Genomic DNA, 27,281 nt, shown 5'->3' on the forward strand with positions numbered 1-27,281 from the left:
AAGAAAATTTAAAAAAATGGGGCCGATCTAACTTGAGGCCGATCTAACTTGAGGCCGATTTGACTATTCTGGCGCCGATTTAACTTGGGGCCGATCTGACTTGGGCCGATTTGACTGTAAATCGTTTTAAATGTATTTACTTTTCAGATCTCAGTTATATGTTAGTAAATATGTTTTATGTCTCTATTATTGTCGGAAAATTAGCTTATTAGCTAATATTTCTTGTAATTTGTAAACCGACTTAAAATAAAGTTTCTTGTAATTATTACGGCCGAATCGGTTAGAGGCCGAATATTTTTTTCGAGTCAAGCGTCCCATCACAAAGAGCGCCCGGTAAAATTTTTGTAAATTTGATTGTGTCAAATTACTTATTAAAAATGTTAAAACTAAAGAGATATTCTATTTAAAGCAAACAGAAGTATATTTTATTGCAAGAAAATATAATTTTTTTTACATACATGTGAAAAATCGTTCCACACAAATTGTAATATGTTTCCGCGAATTACAGATTTTAAATAACTGTGATCAAAGTCTTCGAAGTTGTACCACCGGACATTTCATATTTTATTATTGATTTTTAATATTCAAATTGTGAGAAACTATGCAATAGTGGCAATAGAGTCACAGTACCTGTGCTCGACCAGCCCAGTGCTCGACCAATACTTCTATTTGTGTATGATTTATTCATTAAAGTGGAAAAACCCTGGGAGTTTGTGCTTGCTCTTTGTACCTGACCTGTAACCTCTACACCATGTACAAGTACTCCAAGTTTGGTAGAAGATTTACCATTTTGCAGACAATATTAAACAGTACAAAAATACAATTTTATAATAAAAGTAGCATTAAAAACTATCTAAAACACTGAAATAATGATAATATAGGGAAAATGTGGACAATATTTGTTAAATTGCCTTTACTTTTATGATTCCAATTGATTTCCATAGGAAAGGTGTTCAAAAATTATCAAAACCCTGCTTTCCATAAAAGGCAGGGGCTACGAACATGTAAACAAATATGGCAGCTGTGCGGAAACAAATCGGGAACACACCACTAAAAGCGTAGACCATTTGTATATTACACCAATTATCACACTTAACTATGTTTGCAGAGTGATTTTAGTAAAAAAAATAAGAGAATAAGTAATCTCAAACGCCCAAGTATATGTAAATTCCAAATCTCTTATAAACACTTTATTTGTCAATGTATAGCTTTTCCTTTGTATCATATTTGCTATCATATTTTCATCTATAGACAATAAAACATGAATTATTCAAAATATATTTGAAATAGAATTGTTGAACATAAAAAGTCATATCTCTTTATAAGAAATAAAAGTTCTGATAGAGATAAAACCACCTGGTCGAGCACTGGTTTGGTTGTCTGAAAAATATAGTGGTTTTATACCCTATATACAACTCCGTGGTAAATAGTATCCTAATCTGTGTTATTAAAAAGCTTTAGCTTATTGTGAGTTTGAAAGGTCCAGCTTTGTAACAAAAATAAGTTTCCCAGCAAACTTTTTGTTCTGAAAGAGTTGTTATGTGATTTTGTGAAAAACTGGTTGAGCACTGGTACGGTGACTCTATGTGTATGAAATGGTATTCATTCGTAAACCTGCCAAAATAATATTCATATTCGCCAATATAAATACAATCCAAGTTGGTCTAGCATCGAAAAATATTTTCAGAGCCACTCATCTGCAGGATGAGTAGCTTCTAAATCCTTTGTGCATTTTTCTACTCATCCTGCTTCATATTCTCTTAAATTCTACTCATAATTACAAGTGAACGAGTGGAATTTTCGATCTCTGATAGTCAATGTAATTTGCCATCCATAGTTCATTGTAACTAGCAAATATCAACTGTCATCTACATTTCTATATATATTTAATATTCATATTTGGTATTGTCGTTCATATTCACAAATATATCATTCATATTCACTAAACATGAATTCAATGTTTATAATAAGGCTTAGAAAGTCACATTAAATAATTAAACTTGCAATTAATTTAGCAAATATAAACTTATCATCATTCTATGTTAAACAACCTTTTCAAATTTATTTGTGACCTAAATATTAACAATAGGACTACTTTTCATTAAAGGTTAAAAAGAAAAGAAGAAAAATTCATATCCGTTCATATTTGCTTAAAATATGAGTTTATATTCGGTATTTAGACATACAGCTGCTACCTTGCCTATATATACATTATACAAGGAAAATATTACATACATTCATATGTAATATAGGTACAATTCAGAATTGCATACTACTTTTTGTGAAGACTTTTTATGTTTGCTGCATTAAAGGTGTAATGAACAAACATGTCATGAGATATTTTATATCTTTAAACATTTTCATGGAATGTAATTAATGTATCATCATATAAAAGTTGCATGCCTTCAGATGAGAAAAATGATTTCAAGGAAATCAAAATATGAAAAGAAAATTCACGGTCAATTGACTGCTTTGAAGCATAATCACAGAATAAATTTACAGGAAATTAAAAACCTTTTTAATACACTTAAGGTAGAATTTCATTGTAAGTCATAGTCACAGATTTGAGGTATGATTATTTATTCATATTAACATCATTATTGGTTATATAACGATAAAAAAGAAACCCCGAAAGACACAGTTTGTAAATATTTACTACAATAAAATATGAAAAAGGTATTTTCCATCCATGCGACGTGCCGAGGTTAGCTATATTTATAATTCCCACGCTAAGTCGTTTTGGTGCTTCAATGGTATAATCACTTGATACTGTAAATGGCAGCCATTTTACGATACGAAAATGCCTGGCCCTCCTCTGACAGTTTATCCTGCCGAAAAGATTTATATATGAAAAAATACTTGCAATTCAAAGTTTGTTTGCTACATAAAGATTATCGATTTACTCTTTGCAAACTTTTTCTCTGTCTGATCGTAAAAAAATTGATGTGTTTTAATTGGCTTAAACCATCACGTTTTCAATACACATAAAGGTGTGAACTTATTTCGTGTTCTTTAAAATTATTCTGTTAATAGACATATAACAATCTTATTTACAAATAAATTGATAAAACAACAATCCCAGAAGCATTTAAGATAATAACAATCATTGGAAAAAAATAAATGCATATAAATTGTAAATTTGTGTACGACAACTCACCCCCTAAACAAAACATAATAGACTCAACCAAAACAAGCATCTGCTTCTTAACCTAACTATGTAGTTGCATGACCATGATCAGCAATAGCAAACCAAATGTAAGAGCTAAAGCTATTGTAAAAATAATACTATGACCACTGCAGATTTCGTACAGATAATTATACTGTAATTAGTTTATTGTGTCGCCTTGAAAAGGTGACATATAGGGGTTACTTTTGTCGGCGGCGTCTGTGTCGTTGTCGGCGTCCCCTAAAGCTTGTCCGGAGCATAACTCAGTCACTAAAAGTCTGATTGACTTCAAACTTGGTATGCATGTTTCTATTAATAACCCGAAGTGCAGTGCACAAGGACCGGTACTCTGCAGTTCTTATTTTTTGAGTTATTGCCCTTTGTTAATTTTCATACTGTAATTTTGTCCGGGCCATTTCTCTTCAACTAAAAAAGCTATGGACTTGAAACTTCATAGGATGATAGATCTCATTAAGAAGAAGTGCAGTACACAAGAACCGGTACTCTGCACTTCCTAATTTTTGAGTTATTGCCCTTTGTTAATTTTCATACTTTATTTTTGTCCGGGCCATTTCTCCTTATGTATAAAAGTCATGGACTTGAAACTTCATAGGATGATAGGTCTCATAAGAAGAAGTGCAGTGCTCAAGAACAGGTACTCTGCATTTCTTATTTTTTGAGTTATTGCCCTTTGTTTATTTTCATACTATAATTTTGTCCGGGCCATTTCTCCTTAAGTATAAAAGCTATGGACTTGAAACTTCATAGGATGATAGATCTCATTAAGAAAAAGTGCAGTGCATAAGAACTGATACTCTGCATTTCTTATTTTTGAGTTATTGCCCTTTGTTGATTTTCATACTTTATTTTTGTCCTGGTCATTTCTCCTCAAGTATGAAAGGTATGGACTTGAAACATCATAGAATGATAGATCTTATTGATAAGAAGTGCAGTGCACAGAAACTGCTGCTCTGCACTTATTATTTTTTTAGTTATTGCCCTTTGTTATTTTTCATATTTCATTTTTGTCCTGGCCATTTCTCCTAAACTACATTGTTCACAAGGCGACACATCGGACTCGCGGAGTTCTAGTTATCATTTACTTTCAGCTACTAACATCATAACAAAATTAATGTATTGTGATATTAAGTATATGTTACCTCGAACAGTTAACCTTTAAGCAATGTGATTGAGTGTCCCCATTGTAATTGAGAATTTGATTGTCATTGACAGTGCCGGTGAATAATCATGTGTCATAGACGCATATAAATCAAAGAAAGATACAAGGTTTTAAAAAAAAATGTACATCCCTTGAAAGTATTTAAATATGGTAGTCTGTAACATACTCTCGTAATTGGGAGAATAGGATTTGCGGCTTATTATCAGATTTTTAGCCCTAAGGGTATTAATTATACTCGTAACTTATCTTATTATTTAGTTTGTATACTTATTTATTTACTATGGCCATCCTTGGGAGCACTGGAAGAGTATTACTTGTGTAATTTGAGAACAATTAGTGCACAAGTTGTCATTCTATTTTCCAGGGTTAACCTTGCTAAGGGTATGCCCCCCCCCCCCTTCTTAGGTCAATCTGATTAAAATAGCTATCGATTCAATGTGTATGATTAGAGAGAAAATTTGTTAGACAGCATTTAGAGGTTTTAGATGTTTACATAAGATGTATCTGATATTCTGTTGAATTATCAGACTGACTATTTATCAAGATTACTTTGAGGTAAGAAAATGGTGGCTTATTTTTTTTTAGACAGGCTTATTTTAGAAACATTATTATATAATTTTACAGTAAAACTATGCTTGTTATATCCTGCGTACAAAATAGCACATATTTTTTATTTTTCAGGACATTAGGTATTATAGTGGATAGAGAAATGGCTGAAACACCAAGTGAATTTCAATTAAAGAATCCACCTACAGATGGCATAACCGCTGTGAAATTTGGTCCAAATTCTAGTCAGTTTCTGCTCACTTCATCATGGGATACATCGGTCCGTCTGTACGATGTAATTGCAAATCATCTACGAATGAAATACAACCATCCAGCACCAGTACTAGACTGCTGTTTTCATGTATGTACCATATGTATAAAACTCTGTAGAGGACGGATTTATGTCTAGGACTAGGTCATCAGATATCATTGTGCCCAAACAAACATAGCCAACCAAATTATCCCTGCCTGCATTCTAGACCAAAAGACCCGTAACAATATCATATTGAAACTTTGCACTTCGAAAAGTAGAATATGTAATACTTTACACAACCCAAATCCCCCAATTTGAGCCCCCTGGCCCCAATCCCCTATAAGGTACAGGTAACAAAGGTCCTGAAGGTTATTGTTTCTTACTAGTTAGTACCTGTCCTGAATAAAATTGATTAATGGAAGGATGACATCCTTAACCTTTGGAAGTATTAACTGATATTGAGCCAAATTTGAGGTTGTACTTTTGTTAATTTTGAATGAAAGTGATAGTTTTAAATGAAAGTTATGGTTAAAGGGACTCACTCCACTTAGGTTTTTTGACATGAGGGGACTTGCAATTATTTTTCGAGATTAATGTTCCATTTTATGTATGTCTAGACCAATAATTTTTGTGCAAAATTTCAGATCATTCGCTCACTTCTTTATTTTACTTGTGACAAATGTCAGACAAAAAATTGAAAAGCGTTGCAACATTTTTCAATCAAATGGGGCTGATAATATCACACAAATATGATTTTCAAATTATTTCTGAGCATATTTCTTAATTATCATTGCTTATCTTTCTGTTTTAAGTGTCCTAGCCAAACTATGTAAGAAATAAGAAAAATAAAGGCTTTTGACCTCAGTTGAGTTTCTTTTATTAAGTCACCAACCATCAACATTTGTCAACAGTCATGATTCTAACTTTTCTAAGATAGTTTTATCCAAAATGAGTTTGATTAGAAATAAATTAAAACATGTATATTTTAGGATGCTGTTCACTGCTACAGTGGAGGTGTAGATAATACACTGAAAGTCTATGATTTTAACACAAATACAGGTAAATACATATATATACAAATAAACTCAGTAAAGATACCTTTATGTACAGTAATAGTTTAAAATCATTAAACCAATAGAAACGAAGATTTAAGGAATTGATTCTTATGCATGCTTTTTGCTTGTGAAACTTACATGAACTTAAACTTTCAACTTACATGTAGGTTAACAACATTATAAACAGTTGTAAGTTATGCCTGTGCATGGCGTTGTATACTAATTACAAAAGTCTGTATGAAAGTCTGCAAAGAACTTCTGCAGAATTGTGTCCCCTTTTCTACTTTGCTTTGATTATGCTGTCCAGAACTGAGAAAAGTGCAGTGTACTGTGCACAGATAGGTGTTATTTTGCTTCATATTAACTGTCAGTTTTGTATAGGTGGGAAGTTGACTAATACGCTTGGTTTTTGTATAAATACCAATCTTTTTGTTTTACTAGTTAATTCTAACTTCTCAACATAAATCATTTAAACAACTGAGCCAAATGAATATTATTACTTTTATTTTTGTAATCCATTTAAAACATAGTTGTACAACATTTGCCAAAATCATCCCAATTTCTAGGACTGAGACTCAAAAATCTGCAGCAAAAAAACTTAACAATTCTACTTTATGAGCTTAGCAGACATCGAGTTCCCTTAAATACGAGTGGACGAGTGGAATTTTCGATCTTTGAAAGTATGTGTATTAAGCAGTAAAATAAGATTAAACTAAAAGACCATGTTACAGATGTTATATGAAATATGACTATATAATGTTTTCAGGCACCAATGTTGGTACTCATGATGCACCAATTCGTTGTGTGGAATACTGTCCTGATGTGAATGTTGTCATAACTGGCAGCTGGGACTCGTCTGTCAAACTGTGGGATCCTAGAACACCATGCAGCGCTGGTACATTCACACAACCAGACAAGGTTCACTTCTGTCACTATTCATTTTGGTCATAAAACTTTTCGTTGCTTTTTATAGCCCATTATGGCTTAAGATTTTCGGGGTGTGAGGGGTAAAGTTTGATTAACTGTTAAATATTTCTAAGGGAATTAATTAAAAACATTTGTGAAAATGTCAGAATTTGCAAAAAGAATCAGTTTGTGATAAAATAATATAAAAAATCACAGTTTTCATTTAAAAGAGTTTAATGAATTCTCCATCAAGTTGTTTTGAAGATGAACTATACCCATATATTACAATTTTCAGTTGAAATGGCCTGTATAAGAAATATTCAAATATTGTAAGCTGTTTAACCTACAGGCAAATCAATATTGTTTGCTACTAAACGTTCTAATATTAAACCATACATAAGGAAATGTTTTTCAAAAAGAAAATGTGTTATTGTTTTTTTATTTGTTGTTTTTTTTGTAAGTAGTTTATATATTGTTGTTACCTTAATTACAAATGTTTATACATATTTTTCTTCCAGTTCAGAGTAAAATATTTTCACCCCACTCAATGTATAAGGATTATTTTATTGTAACAGGTTTACACAATGTCGGTATGTGGTGATCGTTTAGTGGTTGGTACTGCTGGTAGAAGAGTTCTCGTTTGGGATCTGAGAAATATGGGATATGTCCAGCAGCGTAGAGAATCCAGTCTGAAATATCAGACTCGCTGTATCCGATGTTTCCCAAATAAACAAGGATATGTTCTCAGTTCCATAGAAGGTTTGATTTGAGCTTGAATCTACAAAGTATATGGGGAGCTGTCCCCGGCGTTTGCGTTCAAAATTTCAATTTTCTTGCATTAAAATTTTTTTAACTGTAAATTCTTTATTTCTTAATATATCAACTTCAAATATACATATATGTTCTTTATCATCAGATTTATTCGTATCATAATTAATTGTTTCATAGTTTTGACTTCCTTTACTGCGTCTAGGATTTAATTAGTCGAGCATGCTTTTTTCTCTGTCTTGTCTACTAAACCGTAATCTGATCAAAATCCAATGTAGAACAATTATCTTCTTAGATATTGACAAAAGTAAATGTCAAGTACGATGTAAATAGTACAATATGCAATATAGTAATATTTTATTCAGCAACACTTCTTACTCTGACTACGATGATGACGAAAATCGCATATGAGCAAATAAAGAAAAAATAATTTTTTGGGGAAAAAAAGAAGGAATATTTTGAAATATTCTTCAGTAAATGATGAACACAAGATCAGTTCTGATTTTAAAAGTAAACATTTCTTGCATTTGTAAAGTAAAAGTTTATCAAGAATTATTGTTATCATGATCATTTGTTTACATTTTATTCTAACAGGTTATATAATAAATTAACTTTACAGGTCGAGTGGCAGTGGAATATTTAGATCCAAGTCCCGAAATACAAAAGAAGAAATATGCATTTAAATGTCATCGTGTGAAGGAGAATGGAGTTGAATTGATCTACCCTGTAAATGCCATCGCCTTTCATAATCAGCACAACACATTTGCTACAGGTGGATCTGATGGTTTTGTAAATATTTGGGATGGATTTAATAAAAAAAGACTTTGTCAGTTTCACAGGTAGGTTTCACTTTTTTTTTACAGTTTTTTAGTGTACAGTCATATGATTATTTTCAAACTGTAAAGATGAAGGAAAGAGATTGTGGATGTAAACTGTAATGTTGTTTTACTTAACATGCAAACATATAATTTTTTATCTCGACTTTTCAAAGAATAGAGAGAGCTATTGTACTCACCCAGGCGTTTTTTGTACGCAAGTTGGTATATCCAAAAACTACTGAAGGGTATGGGTTGAATATTCACACACTTATTTGAGAGCATAAAAGGCTGTCACTGTTTAAGGTCCATAACTCTTACATGGATTTCTGTTTTGAATTACGGTACATTATCCAGGCTTGTATTATACTGTCAAGCTCTGAGAATTTGACTTGACTTGTGTCAAGCACGCTGTCCTGCTGACATCATGTGTTCATTACATACCGTAATGTATATTTTAAAAGTAGTAATGAGACTTTAAGTCGATTGAGATTTTCATTCTTTGCCAATTAAACATTGGTTTGGATTTTTTTTGGTTGAGAATAGATGATAGTAGTGTTAAATTGGTTAATCAGAATATTAAGTTAAAAATAGGTGATAATTCCAGTATTAATTTACTAGATAGGGGATAGAGTGTAAGCTCAATATGGCAGAAAATTTTTTAAATTTGAAATTGAAAACTAAACTATTCAGGTCCATAGCACAGATACAGAAGTGTTCCTAAGTGTGAGTTAAAAGTGACAAAGTGCAATCCTTTTTAGATCAGAATGATTGGTGGCCTAATGGCTAAGGTGTCTTCCTATCAGCCCAGGGATAATATGGTTCATGCTCTACTATGGAGGTTATGACACCAGCACTGGTTAGTTCTAGGAAGCAAACTCTTGGGGATTCATACAAGCTTTACACTTTCACCAAATCCAAGCTTAATAAATATGTTTAAACTGATAAATTATACTTATATAATTGCCTAAACCTCACAGTGCTTTGATCTCATTGTAACAAGTCTCATTTCATTCCTAGTTTAAGATAAACATCTTGATTTGAGCCGCGCCATGACAAAACCAAAATAGTGTGTTTGCGACCAGCATCCGCGCAGTCTGATCAGGATCCATGCTGTTCGCTTACAAACCCTATTACAAGTAGAGCGAGCAGCATGGATCCTGATCAGAGCTGGTCGCAAATGCACAATGTTGGTTTTGTCATGGCACGGCTCATTTACTGTTTTCAATATTTTCAGATACCCTACAAGTATAGCTGCTCTGTCCTTCAGCGCAGACAGTTCTGTTCTGGCAATTGCCTCCTCATACATGTATGAAAATGATGAACAGAAAAGTATACCAGAGGACAATATCTACATCAGAAATGTTAGTGACCAAGAAACAAAACCAAAGTAACTAAATTGTGTTATGTACAAGGAAAAAACATTTGCCCATGTAACATGATCTTAAAATAACACACTGTGTGAGAAAGAAACATTGTGACATGTCCTTAATAAGAAAACATATTGTGAGAGGATATTTATGGACAAAAACCATTTTGACATGTAACATGATCTTCATTGGAGAAAATTATTGTTACATGACTTAATTGGAGAAAAACATATTGACGTGATGTTTATTGGAGAAAAAACATTTTGATGTGATTTTTATATGAGAAAAAACATTTTGACACAATCTTTAGTGGCGTAAAACATTTTGACGTGATCTTATGGGAGAAAAACATTTTGATGTGATTTTTTAATTGGAGAAAAACATATTGACATGCTGTTTATTGGAGAAAAACATTTTGACCTGATTTTTATTGGAGGAAAACATTTTGACCTGATTTTTATTGGAGAAAAAACATTTTGACATGATCTTTAGTGGCGAAAAACATTTTGACGTGATTTTATTGGAGAAAACATTTTGATGTGAATTTATTGGAGACATGATTTTTTTTGGAGAAAAAAATTTCAACATGATCTATTTGGAAGGAACATTATGACATGATTTTAATTTTGAAGCATTGTGACATGATCTTTATGGAGTAAACATTGTGAAATTATCTTCCTAGGGAAAAGTTAACATAATCTTCATGGGAGAAACATTATAATGTGATCTTTATGGAGAAAACATTGTGAAAAAAATTTTATGCAGGAACATTGTAATGTTATCATAATGGGGAAAACAAAATGTATGGCTCATTTTGACAAGACTTTTATTGGTGGGGGGGTACAAGTTCCATCATACATGTGGAGAAGTGTCACACCATTCAGTGTAAAAACTTTTGTTATATTGAATAATCTTGCAGAACTTATTTAAATTACTAATACAATGCTGTTGTAAAATATTGTCCTTCTGGAACTGTTACTTTTTAGCTCACCTGAGCACTATTTGGCATGTACCATTGTGCAGTGGACCACCTTTACCAAGATTGTTCAAATTATAGCCCTGAGGTTAAAATTGGCCCTGCCGGCCCCAGGTTCATTGATTTTCGTTATTTACATATAGTAAAATCTTAAAAATCTTCTTGTCTGAAGGTACAAGGCTTAGAGCTTTGATAATTTGTATATAATATCATCTATAGGTCCTCTACCAAAGATGTTCTAATTTTGCCTCTAGTGTCAAAATTGAAAATTGGCCCTCGCAAGGGGTGGGGGGGGGGGGGAGTCTTAGGTTTTCCTTATTTGTACATATAATAGTGAAAACTTTAAAAAACTTTTTCTCTGAATTGACAATGGCTAGAGGTTAGATATTTCGCATGAAACATAGTGTGGTGGACCTCTTCCAAGATTATTCCAATTATATCCCAGGGGTCAAATGGCCCTGCCCCAGGGTTCATTAATTTTCATTATGTATATAAAGTAAAAACTTTAAAAATCCTGTCTGAAGGTACAAGGCTTAGAGCTTTGATATTTGGTATATAATATTATCTAAAGTCATTGGTTTTCCTTATATGTATATAGTAAAAACTTAGAAAATCTTCTCTAAATTGCCAAAGGCTGGAAGTTAGATAGTTTGCATGAATGATTGTGTAGTGGACCTATACCAAGATTGCACATATTATAGCCCTGGGTTCAAAATTGGCCCACCCCAGTTGGTCTTTGATTTTCATTATGTACATGCAGAAAAAAAAGACACTAAAGAAATGTTTTTATTTTTAGCTCACCTGTCACAAAGTGACAGGGTGAGCTTTTGTGATCGCTTTTCGTCCGGCGTCCGTCCGTCCGTAAACTTTTGCTTTAAATGACATCTCCTCATAAACCACTGAGCCAATTTCATCCAAACTTCACAGGAATGTTCCTTTGGTGGTCACCTTTAAAAATTGTTCAAAGAATTTAATTCCATGCAGAACTCTGGTTGCCATGGCAACCAAAAGAAAAAAATTTAAATATCTTCTTTTAAAAAACCATAAGAGCTAGAGCTAAGATATTTGGCATGAAACATCTTCTAGTGAGTGTCTACCAAGTTTGTTCAAATAAAAGCCCTTGGGTCAAAATTGGCCCCGCCCCAGGGGGGCATTGATTTTCCCTATATGCATATAGTAAAAACTTAAAAAATCTTCTTTTAAAGAACCCAAAGAGCTAGAGCTAAGATATTGGGCATGAAACATCTTCTAGTGAGTGTCTACCAAGTTTGTTCAAATAAAAGCCCTGGGGTCAAAATTGGCCCTGCCCCTGGGGGTCATTGATTTTCCCTATATGCATATAGTAAAAACTTAAAAAATCTTCTTTTAAAGAACCATAAGAGCTAGAGCTTAGATATTTGGCATGAAACATCTTCTAGTAAGTGTCTACCAAGTTTGTTCAAATAAAAGCCCTGGGGTCAAAATTGGCCCCGCCCCAGGGGGGTTCATTGATTTTCCCTATATGCATATAGTAAAAACTTAAAAAATCTTCTTTTAAAGAGCCCCAAGAGCTAGAGCTAAGATATTAAGCATGAAACATCTTCTAATGAGTGTCTACCAAGTTTGTTCAAATTAAAGCCCTGGGGTCAAAATTGGCCCCGCCCCGGGGGTCATTGATTTTCCCTATATGCATATAGTAAAAACTTAAAAAATCTTCTTTTAAAGAACCATAAGAGCTAGAGCTTAGATATTTGGCATGAAACATCTTCTAGTGAATGTCTACCAAGTTTGTTCAAATAAAAGCCCTGGGGTCAAAATTGACCCCGCCCCAGGGGGTCATAGATTTTCCCTATATGCATATAGTAAAAACTTAAAAAATCTTCTTTTAAAGAACCCAAAGAGCTAGAGCTAAGATATTTAGCATGAAACATGTTCTAATGGGTGTCTACCAAGTATGTTCAAATAAAAGCCCTGGGGTCAAAACTGGCCCTGCCCGGGGGGGGTCATTGATTTTCCTTATATGTGTATAGCAAAAAGTTAAAAATCTTCTTTGGAAAAACCCAAATAGCTAGAGTTTAGATATTAAGCATGAAACATCTTTAAGTAAATATCTACAAAGTTTGTTAAAATAAATGCCCGTGGGTCAAAACTGGCCCTGCTCCAGGGGTGTAATTGTTTTTAACTATATGTGTATAGTAAAAACTTTAAAAATCTTCTTTTAAAAAAGCCAATGAGCTAGAACTTAGATGTTTAACATGAAACATCTTCTTATGGGTGTCTACCAAGTCTGTTCAAATAAACAAATAAAAGCCCTTGGGTAAAAATTGGCCCGGGGGTGGGGGGGCCTATATACAGGTGAGCGACCTCAGGGCCATCATGGCCCTCTTGTTTACTTCATTGTCTTCTTTTGAGCTTTCATATACTTAATAATTGTATAATATGTTTGTTTAAACAAATATATGATATTAAAATACATATTTTCTGTCAGTTGTCATAGAACATGATTACCGATAATATTCAAAAACGCCCATATTCAAGTTTTATTAAAACCTTATCAGCAATGGAATTGTTATGAAGTTTTTATATTAGACCTTTTAGTGTGACCTTGACCTTGGGGGTAGCGAGCAGGTTGTTGTGTTTTTCACATCCTCTTGTAATTTTGATCATGAGAAGTTATTTAAACAAACTTTTCAGCAGTTTAAAACTCTATGACCTTGACCTTAGCAGTAGCAATCTGAAAGTTGCTTTCTACACATCGTGACATGTTGGTGACCATTAGTTATATGTTATTTCAAAACCATTCCCAAGGTCAATATATATGTAAAGAAGCGTTTAACATTTGACATGTAAATATGGCCTTGGTCTCCAGGCTAGTGACTAGGATGTCCTCGGCAAACTGTGTCATGATATATGTACAGGTGGCCCTTTATAGGACGTGCATGCCTGTAATGTTTCTCTTGTTGCTATGGGATTATTTTACAGGTACTGTTAAAAGGTATACCAACAACAACTGCATTCAGTCAAATGTGCAATAGACAATATAGATGCTGTAAACGTTATAAAGATGTTTTCCTATGTTCGATTCATGGGTGATAAAATCGAACCTTAGCGCTCAGCATTGCATGTTGCGGAACCTGTCAGAGGGTGGGGATTTAGATAATCCGGTAATACCAGAGGGTTCAAAGTTAAAACAATACACTCGGTGTTATCAAATGCTGCTTAGGCGAATGTGGCCGTTTACCGTATATAATAAACAAATCTTCCTGTTATCGCAAGTACGGTATCTCAAGAAAGGTACAATGATCGGAACTAACACGTGCTATGATATTTTTTATTACCCATGGGATATATTGCATAATTTAATGTTGTTTTCTGACAGCTGTATGTGACACGCATGCATTTTCATAACCTCAGATCCCATGTTCAATATTGCACTTTATTTAATTTCTCATATCTTTTCACTATGTGGCAATTCGCGGCTCCTTCATGAAATGGGCCACGGCTGTATAAAGCAAGGTGTGTATAATTCTAAATATTGGTGAATTCTGCTCGATGGCGGCTTGCACTTGTAACTACCAAATCAAATCTGCTACATTTATTATTTTTGGTGTCTTGGACATTCTTTAAGGTTTCCATTATCTTCTCTTTGCATGGTATTCTTCCATCTAAAATCTTGCATAATTTTTTTTCTGAGATTTATATCTGCAAAGACTGCGAATTTACCATTTTTATTACTTTAAATCGATATAACAACATTTTAAAGTAAAATATCAAAAAATAATAGATAACCGTTGTTAATCAGGCTTCCGTGAATGGAAGTTTGGGAGTCATTTACTCCTTGATTTTGGCTTGTGTCTTCCAAAATTTAATGCTTTTTCTTCTCTACCTATATAATGTTACTTCCAATATCAGAGATTTTGTAGTCTTAGTTACAAATTTCGAAACTTAATCGAAGCCCTTTGTAAATCATTTCTAATTTAAACATTCTACTTTTCCGTTACTTTTTATATCATGTAATTAGAATTGTCTATATTCTATATCATATTTGTCAATTCTTATCAAAATGCTTTTTGAAATGTAGATTTACGAACACAGAGGCACATACGCGCTCGCACACACATGCACACACACAATTAGTGTAAAATGATTAGTATTGGTTGCCAAAAACAGCCAAATACTATAACCCACACCACGGGACATATATCATGACGATGGGTGGTTTCAGAAACAAATTGTATTGTTTTAGAAACCCCATTATTGTATTACTGAGGTAATCATATTTTCAGTTCTCCTCATATTTGGTTTAAAATTAATTAAACCATGATTTATTGTAAAAAGATATTCAAAAGTATCATCTTGGTCTATATTATATACAATGTATGTATCTTCAGAAAATAAATTTTGATTTAATTCTTTCTTTTTTTTGTCTTCACTTTGGTTTTTCATTTTATTTTAAGTTTGGATGCCTTTTTCTTGTTTCACCATGATATACATGTACATATAAATAAATATCTCAACAACAACAACAATTTACTTGAAAACGATTGAATATTATTAACAAACAAACAAAACGAGTTGAAACATTTTTTTTTATTTTTCATTAGAGTGAAAATAACAACAACAAGAATAAAATTCATTGCCTTTGTTTGTGTTTCTGGACTCGTGTTTTTGTTTGCAGAAAAGATATAAGTCATGTTATAATTAGACAGGTATATTAATTAACTTTGATAGGAAAGGAAAAGATACAAAAAGCAAATGAGTCGCGTCTCGACAAAACCAACATAATGGGTTTGCGACCAGCATGGATCCAGACCAGCCTGCGCATCCGCGCAGTCTGATCAGGATCCATGCTGTTCACTTACCAACCATTTTACAAGTACAGTAGAGAAACTGATAGCGATCAGCATGGATTCTGATCAGACTGCGCGGATGCGCAGGCTGGTCTGGATCCATGCTGGTCGCAAATGCACTATGTTGGTTTTGTCGTGACGCGGCTCAAATACAATAATGATCAATCTCAGCGCCATCACACGAAATATATACATTTATACTTTCATGTTAACTTTATTCCTCATATTCCTTTATTGTTAAGAATAAACAATTGACCAACAATCTACAAAAACATTATCTAGACGGCAATTACCAAATATTTACTATTACCAAATATCAACTTTAATGAAATTATTCGATTTCATATATCCATAAATTTAAGATAATGCGTTCTCAAATGTCCATTATGCCCAAGAAATGCTTTTTTTTTATTTCTTAAAACATGTTTATTATGTATACGTCCTGGTATTGATCTAGTTTCCAAAAGAAGTCGTCTAAAATTCTGTATGAAAGTCAAAATATTACTTTTTTACATGTTACTACGTTTAGGAGAAATAATTTCACATTAAGTGCTAATTTCCTTATGTGATAAACCTCTATATTCTCTATAAAAAAAACATTATTAAACGTTATAAAACTCATATTTGCCCTTTCTAAAGAAGAAAAAAGTCGTTTCTGAGGCATAATGTGCCTTTAAACCAATATGTACGTTGTTTTAGCAGCGACGAATGATATAGTTTTTATCGCATTTCTTATATACTATGATCCCTCGGTGATATGTCAAATACTTGGTTTCGATTTTGCAGCCAATTGAAATAACATGTACTTTTGTACTGTTTGCTATTATGACGCTTTGAAAAAAAAAACGCATAAAAATGGTCCGACTATCTAACATAATTGTTATTATGACGTCATCGTATTTTCGCGTTTTCTTCAAAATTGTAGGTGGTACATATGTATACGTTCAAAAATAATGAAATATTGCGACACAAAGTAAATTACCCTAGTATTACTGAATTGATACATTATTTTGCAACATATTAAATCCAAATAGACGTACTGAGAAAAATCTGTCATTGAAGGAATAGGATAAAAGTGCTCGATTCACTTTATTCTGGGGTGTTCTTGCATTTCTGCCACACTGTGTTTTTCTTGTATCCGGTATAGCAGCCACTTGTCGTCGATTTGGGGTTACACGCGTCCCAGGGCTCGCAACATCTACCCCAATTTTTGTTGTGATCTACGTAACACCAAAAATAACTTGCTTTACCGATCTCCTGGTGCACCCCACAGGGAACTGATTCCACGCACTTCCTACCTTGTGTATCTACAGATCCAGCATCACCACAATATTGCCACTTCGAACCTGATTTACACCACATGTAGTTGTAGCCATGGAAATCGCATGTACCCGTGCAACAATAGTCCCAGTGGTCCTGTTCGTTTGTGTAGCACCATTTATATGCCTTACCATGATAATCGCATACTGTATCCTGTCGACATCTCGTGTTACCGGCCGTAAAGCTGTTCGAACTCCAAACTGTGCATAAAATACCTTCAGTGCGGATATCACTGCAAAACTCAGTGAACTCTGGTTCGCTGTAGTCTAAAAGCTCTGAGAAATCAGAGAATTGTCCCGGATATTCCAATGGGTGATAAGGATTCAGCGGTTTAGAGATAGGCCTCCCTTTGCACCGAGAGGTACATTGATTAATCTGTTTCTCTACAATGTCCTTCACCGTGCAGTTACTTGCCCCGCCCCGTTCGACGTTCATCCATGAAGTGAGCCAGTGTACAGTGCAGTCAGAGTCGTCTGCTTTCGGGCATGTCTTCATGAAGTCGTTGATCATCGCAGCATTCATTGACAGTTTTGAGGATGCCTTGCAAGAGCAGCACAAGTCTTTGTCTATACAACGAAGCATGCACCCTTGAAACGATTGGTCAGGATTTTGTCCGACACTTAATTCATTGACGTCTTGGTTGCGGTAACCATGGCTAACCGCAACAAGTACAGCTACTATAAAGAGGGGTGCAAATCGTGTCATGTTGAACTGCAAACCTGTAAATAAAGTTGACATTTTGTTATAGTAATTACATCTTCATGTATGAATGTTCGCATGATTAAAAGCTGACTGACAAAAACGATCCCTAGTGAGAGCAGGTAAAAAAATTTCAATGTACATTGTAATAACTTACTTCTCGTGAACGATTAATAATCACGTGATCCAATGAAATTTCAATAAATATCGCTCAATTTATAAAAACAGTGGAGCAGTCTTTTATACATTTTATATTTTATACTAAACATTTTCCAAAATCAATTGTTAGTCAATCACCATTTTAAGCCTATCTTTAGAAATACATAACCAATTCAGCTCAGTCTGACAATGCAAAAGAATTAGCACAGTGTCACTGAATGTGACATAATAATAACATAATATCTTGAAAACTTTTTTACAATGTATCGTCTTTTTTCTTTTTGAATGATTTATTAATTAAAATTCCAATTAAATTTATGATGTTACAATGTGATATTGGAACACCAACCTCGGAAGCAAAGCAAGATTCCTCAAAGTTTCTTAGTCGTACATTTGTATCTCTTTTATAGTGAACTCTGTATCCGTATAGTGTCTAAACTTTTGACAAAATAGTAGTGGCCGGACAGAGTGGCCGGACAGAGATAAGCATCTATCAGAAGGCTGAAATCTTAGATATCAAGTGTTTTCAAGGTTTGAATGTCTATCATTGGGGTCTTAGTTGTTATTGTTTATTTTTCTTACTTTGATTGACAAACAACAATAAAAATTTAATTGAGCTGCGTCACGACAAAACCAACATAGTGGGTTTGCGACCAGCATGGATCCAGACCAGCCTGCGCATCCGCGCAGTCTGATCAGGATCCATGCTGTTCGCTTACCAACTCTATTACAAATAGAGAAACTGACAGCGAACAGCATGGATTCTGATCAGACTGCGCGGATGCGCAGGCTGGTCTGGATCCATGCTGGTCGCAAACGCATTACGTTGGTTTTGTCGTGACGCGGCTCAATTATCGTTACCGCGTCCATTGCGACTGTTTAAACACAGTATACATGTAGTTGATTTTTTGCTTTGCATTGAATAAACAGTCAATACCTAATACTTGTACCTATTTCGGCTGTCACTATGTAATTTTTGATGTGACAGCGTACCATTCTGCCTTGGCTTATAGATATGAAAAATTTGTAAGCAAAACTGAAAAGTAAAAAACATTTAAACTTACATAATATATAAATGTGATTGTTCTGTTTCTTGAAAACGAACATAGGAACAACATAATATAATGTAATATATTGACGGTACTTTTAATTTGATTTGTTTTAATGGCAAGGGTCCTTTTTTTGAATTGCTTCTCACAAGAGAATATTTTATCATTACATTAATAAGAAGGTACACATTGTTTACTTCTGGCTGTGTCATATTGTAAAATTTTAAAATGTGCAGTCAGACTGGGATTTGAACATGGGACTCTCGGAATATCGTACCCCTGCTCTATCGATTAAACTGTTCGACACATTTCTCATTTTCTCCCCTTACTACAAACTCGGTATAACAGCGAAAGATAAACTGGAAGCCATATTCCGTGTCTGAGAAAGTTTTTGTGTATTTGCGTTTATTTATACTCGCCACCGGTTGCTCATATGGGCGAGTCCTCCAGAAGAGTATTAGTAATTTTATTTTGGAGGATAGTGCAATTACAGATACAGTAAGATGCCCCAATTCCAGAAGCTTCTCCTGGTTTTTTTAGCGTGCCAAGTGTTTAAGCACATACTTAAAGTCTCATCCGAAAGACTGTTTAGTAATTTTAGTTGGCCAGCCCGGGAATCGAACCCACAATTTCGAGATTACAAGTCTCGCGCTCTAACCGATTGAGCTATGCGGGCTGGCTCTGGGAAAGTTATGGCAAACAGTTCTTTTTATACTGTGACATAGATAATTCATTATTTTACGATTTACGCATTTATACACTATGCATTCGCGTACGAATTTGTTATAACAAAAGAACGCTATAGGTCAATGCCGGGAAGCCATTGAACCAGGATAATAAACACGGACGCACTCCGTTTCAATGTCCTTTCAAATCCGGGTTCCCTTAAAAATAATGTTATATATAGAACATTATCTCTTAATATCATAAATAAACTACTGAGATAAGATATATCTATCCTTTCTGTATAATGAGATCTATCCTTTCTGTATAATGAGATATTGATTTGATTATTTATGTTTGAGTAGATATGTCCTGAAAAACAATTATTTTTGAATCAGTTAAGAATGTGATACATGGTGGGATACATGGTAGGGTTATTCGGGGTTATACACTCCCGGTTGTACAGCGTTCACCGGAAAAAGCCCTCAAAAAATAAAAATGTGTACGTCGAGTTCAACTGAGCTAATGTTTCAACTTATTTTATAATTTCTCCATCATACAAGTACAAATGTTGCTGCTATGCAGCAATTGAGAAGCTCCGCGCAAAAAAAAATGCGCTCATTACAGATAACTCACCAAATCATTCCTACGCACAAGTCATGTTCTATTCAGATTAAGCACTATTGTACATTATTCCGAATGTTTTGTAAATCTTTTTTGCATAATTATACTTATCGTATGCACTGTCCATGAGAAAGGGGCCAGATATCATTTTTTTTAAATATGCTTTCACTGATGCCCACCTGGTAAGGAAAGTAATTCCATTGAGTACAAACAAGGCAGACTTGTAAATGTAATGTGACATGACAGTAGTGCAACAGTGTCACTACTGTAGTCAGTAATATAAGATGATAAAATTTATCAAAGCATGCACATCTTCTTTATCATCTATAATCCTAGCCATTTTTTACAAATGTCAACAACTAATCATGGTAAGAAATATAAAAATCCATATGTAAATAAAATTCTGGAAACAAAGTGATCCCTCGGAAGCATTAATCACAACAAAATAACATAAGAATTGCAGACTCGGTTTGATTGAGTCTGTACATGAGGGATAATGAATACGTGCAACATCCCTCAATAAGCCAAAACAAAAAACTTTCATGGACTTTACTTCTCAAAATGTCGTTTTCATGTTTCGCGGCAAATGGTATATCATGATATAACAAGAAAAGCATTGATGCAAAGCATCAAATGGCGTCCAATTAAGAAATGCAGCAAATGACGATGAAGTAGGCATCTGTAGGCATCTGTAGGCATCTGATATCAAGATATTCTTATAAAGTGTTCAGATGTTAATTTGGATTTTACCAGAATTGTATATCATAGATAAATGGTAGGACATAAGACATTGTTCATCATGAACTTTGGTAGGTTTGCTAGAGATTAGAATATTAAATGTATTTTCTTTGGAACATTCTGAACAATAGTCAAAATGAACAAAGTCTGTTTTTTCATTCATTATTATAATTGTTACAAATATACAAATAGTAACAAAAGCGACTAATATAGTAATATTACATGCATTTTGTTCATGTCAAATAAAAAAATGGTTTCTTTTAATACCTGGGATTTAAGATTTCAAGTCCCAGATAAATACTGAAAGTAGAACACACACTAGAATAAAAAAAAACAAATTGGGATGAATTTCAAACAGACCAAATTCAGGAATTTTCGTGTGTTATACACGTTATATGGTGAGAACATTATTTATCAATATAATGGAAGACTGTTTACTGAATTTTAGACCGATATGAGGAAATTCACTAACATCATGTTCGTGCGAGTCAAAGATATAAAAGCTACTTGACATTGGCGATATATAAAGAACTATTGTTAATTGATTTATTGCACGGACTTGCTTCAAAATCCTCTAATAAACATAACACCTCACGTTCAAACTGCAGGCGAAAGTTTCTGTTGTTAAAATGTCACAGTATAATCCACTCAAAACCACCATGAAACCGATTGCCTTCAAACAAAATAGAATCAACTTCTTACAGAAAAATTTTGAGAAATAAGGGTCGATTTAAATATTCACAGTACAAAATGTCAGAAGAGCAATCAGGGCCGTAAAAAAGAAAGGAGCTACATGTATATACCGGAAAAAACTACGGAAGACAATTTCAAAATGAAAAAAACTGTGATATAACAAGTCGTAAAAAAGCCCTCTTAAATTTGTTCGATAAATTTATTGCCAGAGGTTTTTCTAAAAAAATACTATATTATTAATTAATATAATTATTATTATTATTTGTTATTAGTATTATAATAATTATATATGTTTCCAAATACGCTAGTATAATAGTATAATAATAATTATTGTCGATGGTATAATTTTCTTTATATTTATTATTATTTTTATCATTATTATCATTAATTTTTTATTATTATTATTATTATTATTATTATTATTATTATTATTATTATTATAGAAACGGCAAAAGCCGTCCATATGGCAAATACGCCGAAAATAACAGGGACGGCATAAGCCGTCCCTATGGCAGTGAAAGGGTTAATTTATTCCCGTTCACATTCATTAATATGACATGCTGCGAATCACCGAAGGGACTTTACATAATAGAAATCGGAAATAGTTCTTGATTTCGAATTTATTTTAGCTGTAAATCGAAGTGATTAATTGATAAAAATCGGGTCCATGGACCAAAAAAAATAGTAAACACAAATAGCTCCGGAGCAGTAACTTAATCGATTTTTCCAAACATAACGATTTTGTGAAGCTGTTAGAGAAGTATTTGCTTTTTTCTGCAGATTGAACACTTTTTTAAAAAATTGGCGATAAATTGTAGCGTATTTGTTGATATTTGCAAAAGATTGTGATATTTACCCAAAACACATTTTCTGTATCAAAATCCGTCTTTAAAACAAAATATGGACTTCCCTCTATTTGTATTTCAGTGTTGTATGGTATTGAGAATAAACTTGTACGAGTCCTGGACAGGTGCAAAATTTGAGTGTTCCGAATGTCGCTTGTAATTGTATTTTTTGTTTTTTGAACATGTATATATGTTTATGTTGTTTATATGCTATAAACATTGTATAATGTTTCAGGCAATAAAATTTGAAATTGGAAATTGGTTTTTTGTTTTTTGTTGTTTTTTTTAAACTTTTATTGAGTCTTAAACGTCGACAAGAGTCTGTATAGTGACTTTGTTGCAGAAGCCACGTCTCTGTTTGCTTCCCTTTGCACAATATCTTAAGTAACTGCATCACATTTTAATTTTAATTGAAGAAAATCACTGTTTAACTGTGATATATTATTTCTTTAATAGCAGACGGTAAGAGACGCCACGGAAACAAACGACAATTGACGCATGCGCGGACATTAAGTATAATTTTCCCGCGACAAACATTAACAAATAGCGCACAGCAAAATAAACACTTAAGGTAACAAATAAATCGATCCACACTGGAGATGTCACGTGAGAAATATTCCGGGACTCGACCCTCGGGGCCGCTTTATAAATTGTGAACAGTTCTGAACCGTGACAAATGGCATGTGCCTATTTTTATTTGCATTAATTCGATAATCGTATGCAGTCTCTTGTTTTTATAAACATTTTGTATCTTTTACATGAATGAATGTACATGAATGAGAATGTATATATACATGTTTTATGCTTTGTATGATTTTGCTTATAACCCTTTACTTTTTAAACTTGCTGGTAATGTAAAGCTGGGACTTAAGATAAAGTTATCTTATGTCCCAGTGTAAAGATTCGCCACAATAAAGATTCGCCATATAACAATCCGCCACATATTGATAACGATTCGCCAGAGTTAAATAATAATTTTTCACAAGTGACCGTGTTTTTAAAAATAGAAATTTTCCACTCTCAATCTCTTTATCCATGCTTACTTATATATGATCTAAATATTTTTTTTTGTGATCTCAATATATAAAGAGATATGCATAATAGTTTTAAAAATTGCCTGAAGTGGCCCATACAATGTATCGAAGCTTCCGTGGCATGGTCTGAAATGTTCAAATATTTGGCCTAAAACATCCAATTTTCAAAATATCCGTTCCGAAATGTATGCGGAACGGTACGGGGGAGAATGGATTGCGTCCCTTTAATACTCCTAAGTTTGTTTACAAAATGGCGCTGAAAGATGAAATTTTTTATCGAATAATATTTTGTGTGCATTTGAACTAATAAGACCATGTAGGAATCGAAATATGTGATTTTAAGTAGGAATTTTAGAGAATGTAAAACCACAGTTTGCTATTGTCCTTTCGTTATGTCGGACAAATTGAAACACCAAAAAGGTGGAGATTCACGACTTGCGGTTCTACGAGATTTGGGTAACCAACTGCAGATAAAGGCAGAAAAAATGAGACTGCTAGCACGTGCAGAGGAAGGTCTTAGTGATGGGGAACACAATCCATATTCTTCTACGTACGTGACTCGAGATGGCTCTGCAATCTTAACAGAAATGCAAGTCTTTATACAAGATCAGACATGTTTTGAAATAATTTGTAAGGGAGGCAACTAGTCCGACTGAATGATGTTATTCAATAAGATTTTTAAGTTTTGATAGGATTTTGTGTGATATGAGTCTGCATATTTCATCATGTTTAATGTCATGTTTATCATTTCATAAAATAACTTAATGTCATTATAATTTAATGTATAGATAGATTCACCAGAGATTTGTATCTGGTTTGGATTCAAAATTACTCCGGCGACCAGCACCAAATATGCATTCCCCTCTTTATTCTTTAACTGAACCACTAGCACATCCCCCTTCAATTTTCTGTAGAAATCCTATGAAAACTACATCCAAACACGAATTCTCATGAAAATAGCGCCCTTAGGGTCAAAGATTCTAAAAATGAAAATTTGAAACATTTCTCACATCTAATATTATGATAATTCCAAATTGTCCTACATTTGAGTTTTATCATAATTTGTCAAATAGTTAAAATTTGAATTCCCTTTTTAGGGTCTCTACTAAAATGAAACACCTTTAGCTCTTCTTCTCAAAATGATGCAATGGTCACCTAAACTTTGTCTGTAGCATTGGAGTCTTTTAAGTTTGCATGATTAATTGATTGGCCCTTTAGCGCCCAAGCTATTAGTATCAAAGGGGGATACTCCGGCGTCCGTCGTCATGCGTCAACAATCATCTTCTTCTCTGAAACCGCTAGGCAGATTTACTTCAAATTTGGTCTGTAGCATCCTTGTGACAGTCACACTTGAATTTGCTCATGTCATTACAATTGGCCCCTTTTAGGGGTCAACAGAGCTAAAAATAGAAAAACCTTTAAACATCTTCTACTACCTAACTGATTGATGGATAATCACCAAACTTTGTCTGTAGCATTCTTGGGTAGTCTTTTATCAAATTTGCTCATATTAATTTGATTGGCCCCTTTTAGGGGTCTCTAGGGCTAAAAATAGAAACACCTTTAGGCATCTTCTTCTACAGAACTAATGGATGGATGGTCACCAAACTTTGTCTGTAGCATTCTTGGGTAGTCTTTTATCAAGTTTGCTCATATTAATTTGATTGGCCCCTTTTAGCGGCCCCTAAAGCTAAAAATAGAAATACCTTTAAAATATCTATATCTAGAGAACTAATTGATGGATGATCACCAAACTTTGTCTGTAGCATTCTTGGGTAGTCTTTTATTAAATTTGCTCATATAAATTTGATTGGCCCCTTTTAGGGGTCTCTAGGGCTAAAAAAAGAAAAACCTTTAGACATCTTCTTCTACAGAACTAATGGATGGATGATCACCAAACTTTGTCTGTAGCATTCTTGGGTAGTCTTTTATTAAGTTTGCTCATATTAATTTGATTGGCCCCTTTAAGGGGACGCTAAAGCTAAAAATAGAAATACCTTTAAACATCTATATATCTATAGAACTAATTGATAGATGATCACCAAACTTTGTCTGTAGCATTCTTGGGTTGTCTTTTATCAAATTTCCTCATATTAATTTGATTGGCACCTTTTAGGGGTCTCTAGGGCTAAAAATAGAAAAACCTTTAGACATCTTCTTCTACAGAACTAATGGATGGATGATCACCAAAGTTTGTCTGTAGCATTCTTGGGTAGTCTTTTATTAAGTTTGCTCATATTAATTTGATTGGCCCCTTAAAATGGCTAAAGCTAAAATAGAAATACCATCTAGAGAACTAATTGATGGATGATCACCAAACTTTGTCTGTAGCATTCTTGGGTAGTCTTGTATCAAATTTGCTCATATTAATTTGATTGGCCCCTTTTAAGGGTCTCTGGGGCTAAAAATACAAAAACCTTTAAATGTCTTTTTCTACAGAACTAATTGATGGATGATCACCTAACTTTGTCTGTAGCATTCTTGGGTAGTCTGATATCAACTTTACTCATATATAGTGATAAAGCTAAAAATAGAAATACCTTTAAACATCTATTTCTACAGAACTAATTGATGGATGATCACCAAACTTTATCTGTAGCACTCTTAGGTACGATTTCATAAAGTTTGCTCATATTAATTTGATTGGCCCCTTTAAGGTGCCACTAAAGCCAAAAATATAAAAAACCTTTGAATATTTCCTACTGAAATAATTGATAGATGATCACCAAACTTTATAGCATTATTAGGTAGTCTTTTATCAAGTTTGCTCATATTAATTTGATTGGCGCCGTTTAAGCTAAAGCTTAAATGCCCCAGGTCATGGCATTTCTTCAAATTATTGTTTAAACATATTCTATGCTCAAATTAAATATCAGAAAATATTGACAATGGATAATTTCCAACTCTGAAAAGCAGTTGTTTCTGGTGAGCGACTCAGGGCCATCATGGCCCTTTGTTTAACATTTTTTTGTCAGATGCTTCATTGGTACCATATAAAAACAGGTATGCTGAAAACCTTACACTTCCACAGTGATAAAGCATAGTGCATGTTTTACTGTATCATAATATTTATTGTTTACATCCTGCTATTTTTATTTAAGAAACATTTTTTAAAGTGTCCTGGAAATCATTCTGGAAATTATGGCATGTATGCGGAAACACCAGTCTGATATGCAAGAAAAAAATTTAGGCATAACAGTTTGACAGTAGGAAAAAACAATTAGTTAAAACTTAAATGGGTCAAACTCATCACTTTTAATTTAATCAGTAAAAATTTCAAGGCAGTTTTAATTTTATAACAATTTAGAAAAAATAAATATATTAAAGATCATAAAAATAGAACATTTCAAACACAAACAAATTAACTATGACTGATTATGTGTGTTTTTATAATTCAATATTTGCATTAGTAATCCATTTTAAACTTTGTTTTTCAAATTTAAGGAGTTCATTTTTCAGGAACACCAAATTGCACATCAGTAGTTAGCTTTTTGATTTGTGATAATCACAGACACCTGGGAGAACCTATTCCCCGTCTTGACTGACCCTTTAAACGGTCAATAGAAATAACTTATATGCACAAATGGGTATTT

At 33.4% G+C, this 27,281-nt stretch overlaps 3 protein-coding genes across 7 annotated transcripts in view; 2 read left to right on the plus strand and 1 right to left on the minus strand.

Moving 5' to 3' along the window:
• Nucleotides 1-136: 136 nt before the first annotated feature.
• On the plus strand, nucleotides 137-13,580 carry LOC132738442 (mitotic checkpoint protein BUB3-like). Of its 4 annotated transcripts, none has more exons than XM_060725940.1 (7): nucleotides 137-160; nucleotides 5,028-5,253; nucleotides 6,135-6,204; nucleotides 6,967-7,118; nucleotides 7,682-7,865; nucleotides 8,494-8,713; nucleotides 9,927-13,580. In XM_060725940.1, coding segments are annotated over exons 1-7 (1,011 nt in total). In that variant the 5' UTR covers nucleotides 137-158; the 3' UTR covers nucleotides 10,084-13,580. The 4 variants fall into 4 exon arrangements, with proteins under 4 accessions (XP_060581923.1, XP_060581924.1, XP_060581926.1 ...); XM_060725941.1 differs by lacking the exon at nucleotides 137-160 and adding an exon at nucleotides 250-333; XM_060725943.1 differs by lacking the exon at nucleotides 137-160 and adding an exon at nucleotides 394-418.
• Nucleotides 13,581-15,960: 2,380 nt separating this feature from the next.
• LOC132738438 (uncharacterized) lies at nucleotides 15,961-18,485 on the minus strand. The gene is made up of 2 exons (XM_060725935.1): nucleotides 18,392-18,485; nucleotides 15,961-17,903 (listed from the first exon to the last, which is right to left on the minus strand). Exon 2 carries the CDS (start codon nucleotides 17,887-17,889, stop codon nucleotides 16,954-16,956), a length of 936 nt encoding a protein of 311 aa, XP_060581918.1. The 5' UTR covers nucleotides 17,890-17,903; nucleotides 18,392-18,485; the 3' UTR covers nucleotides 15,961-16,953.
• A 5,427-nt stretch (nucleotides 18,486-23,912) lies between these two features.
• The window catches only part of LOC132738443 (protein SFI1 homolog), a 41,455-nt gene continuing 38,086 nt past the window's right edge, over nucleotides 23,913-27,281 (plus strand). The window contains exon 1 of one of the 2 annotated variants that reach the window (XM_060725944.1): nucleotides 23,913-24,277. In XM_060725944.1, coding sequence (XP_060581927.1) covers nucleotides 24,081-24,277 — 197 coding nt within the window. In that variant the 5' untranslated portion in view covers nucleotides 23,913-24,080. The remainder of the gene's footprint in view (nucleotides 24,278-27,281) is intronic. The other variant, XM_060725945.1, reaches the window with a different exon arrangement.

This window comes from Ruditapes philippinarum, unplaced genomic scaffold, assembly GCF_026571515.1.
Source record: "Ruditapes philippinarum isolate M1 unplaced genomic scaffold, ASM2657151v2 ctg556_1_1_1_1, whole genome shotgun sequence".
NCBI classification, from domain to species: domain Eukaryota; kingdom Metazoa; phylum Mollusca; class Bivalvia; order Venerida; family Veneridae; genus Ruditapes; species Ruditapes philippinarum.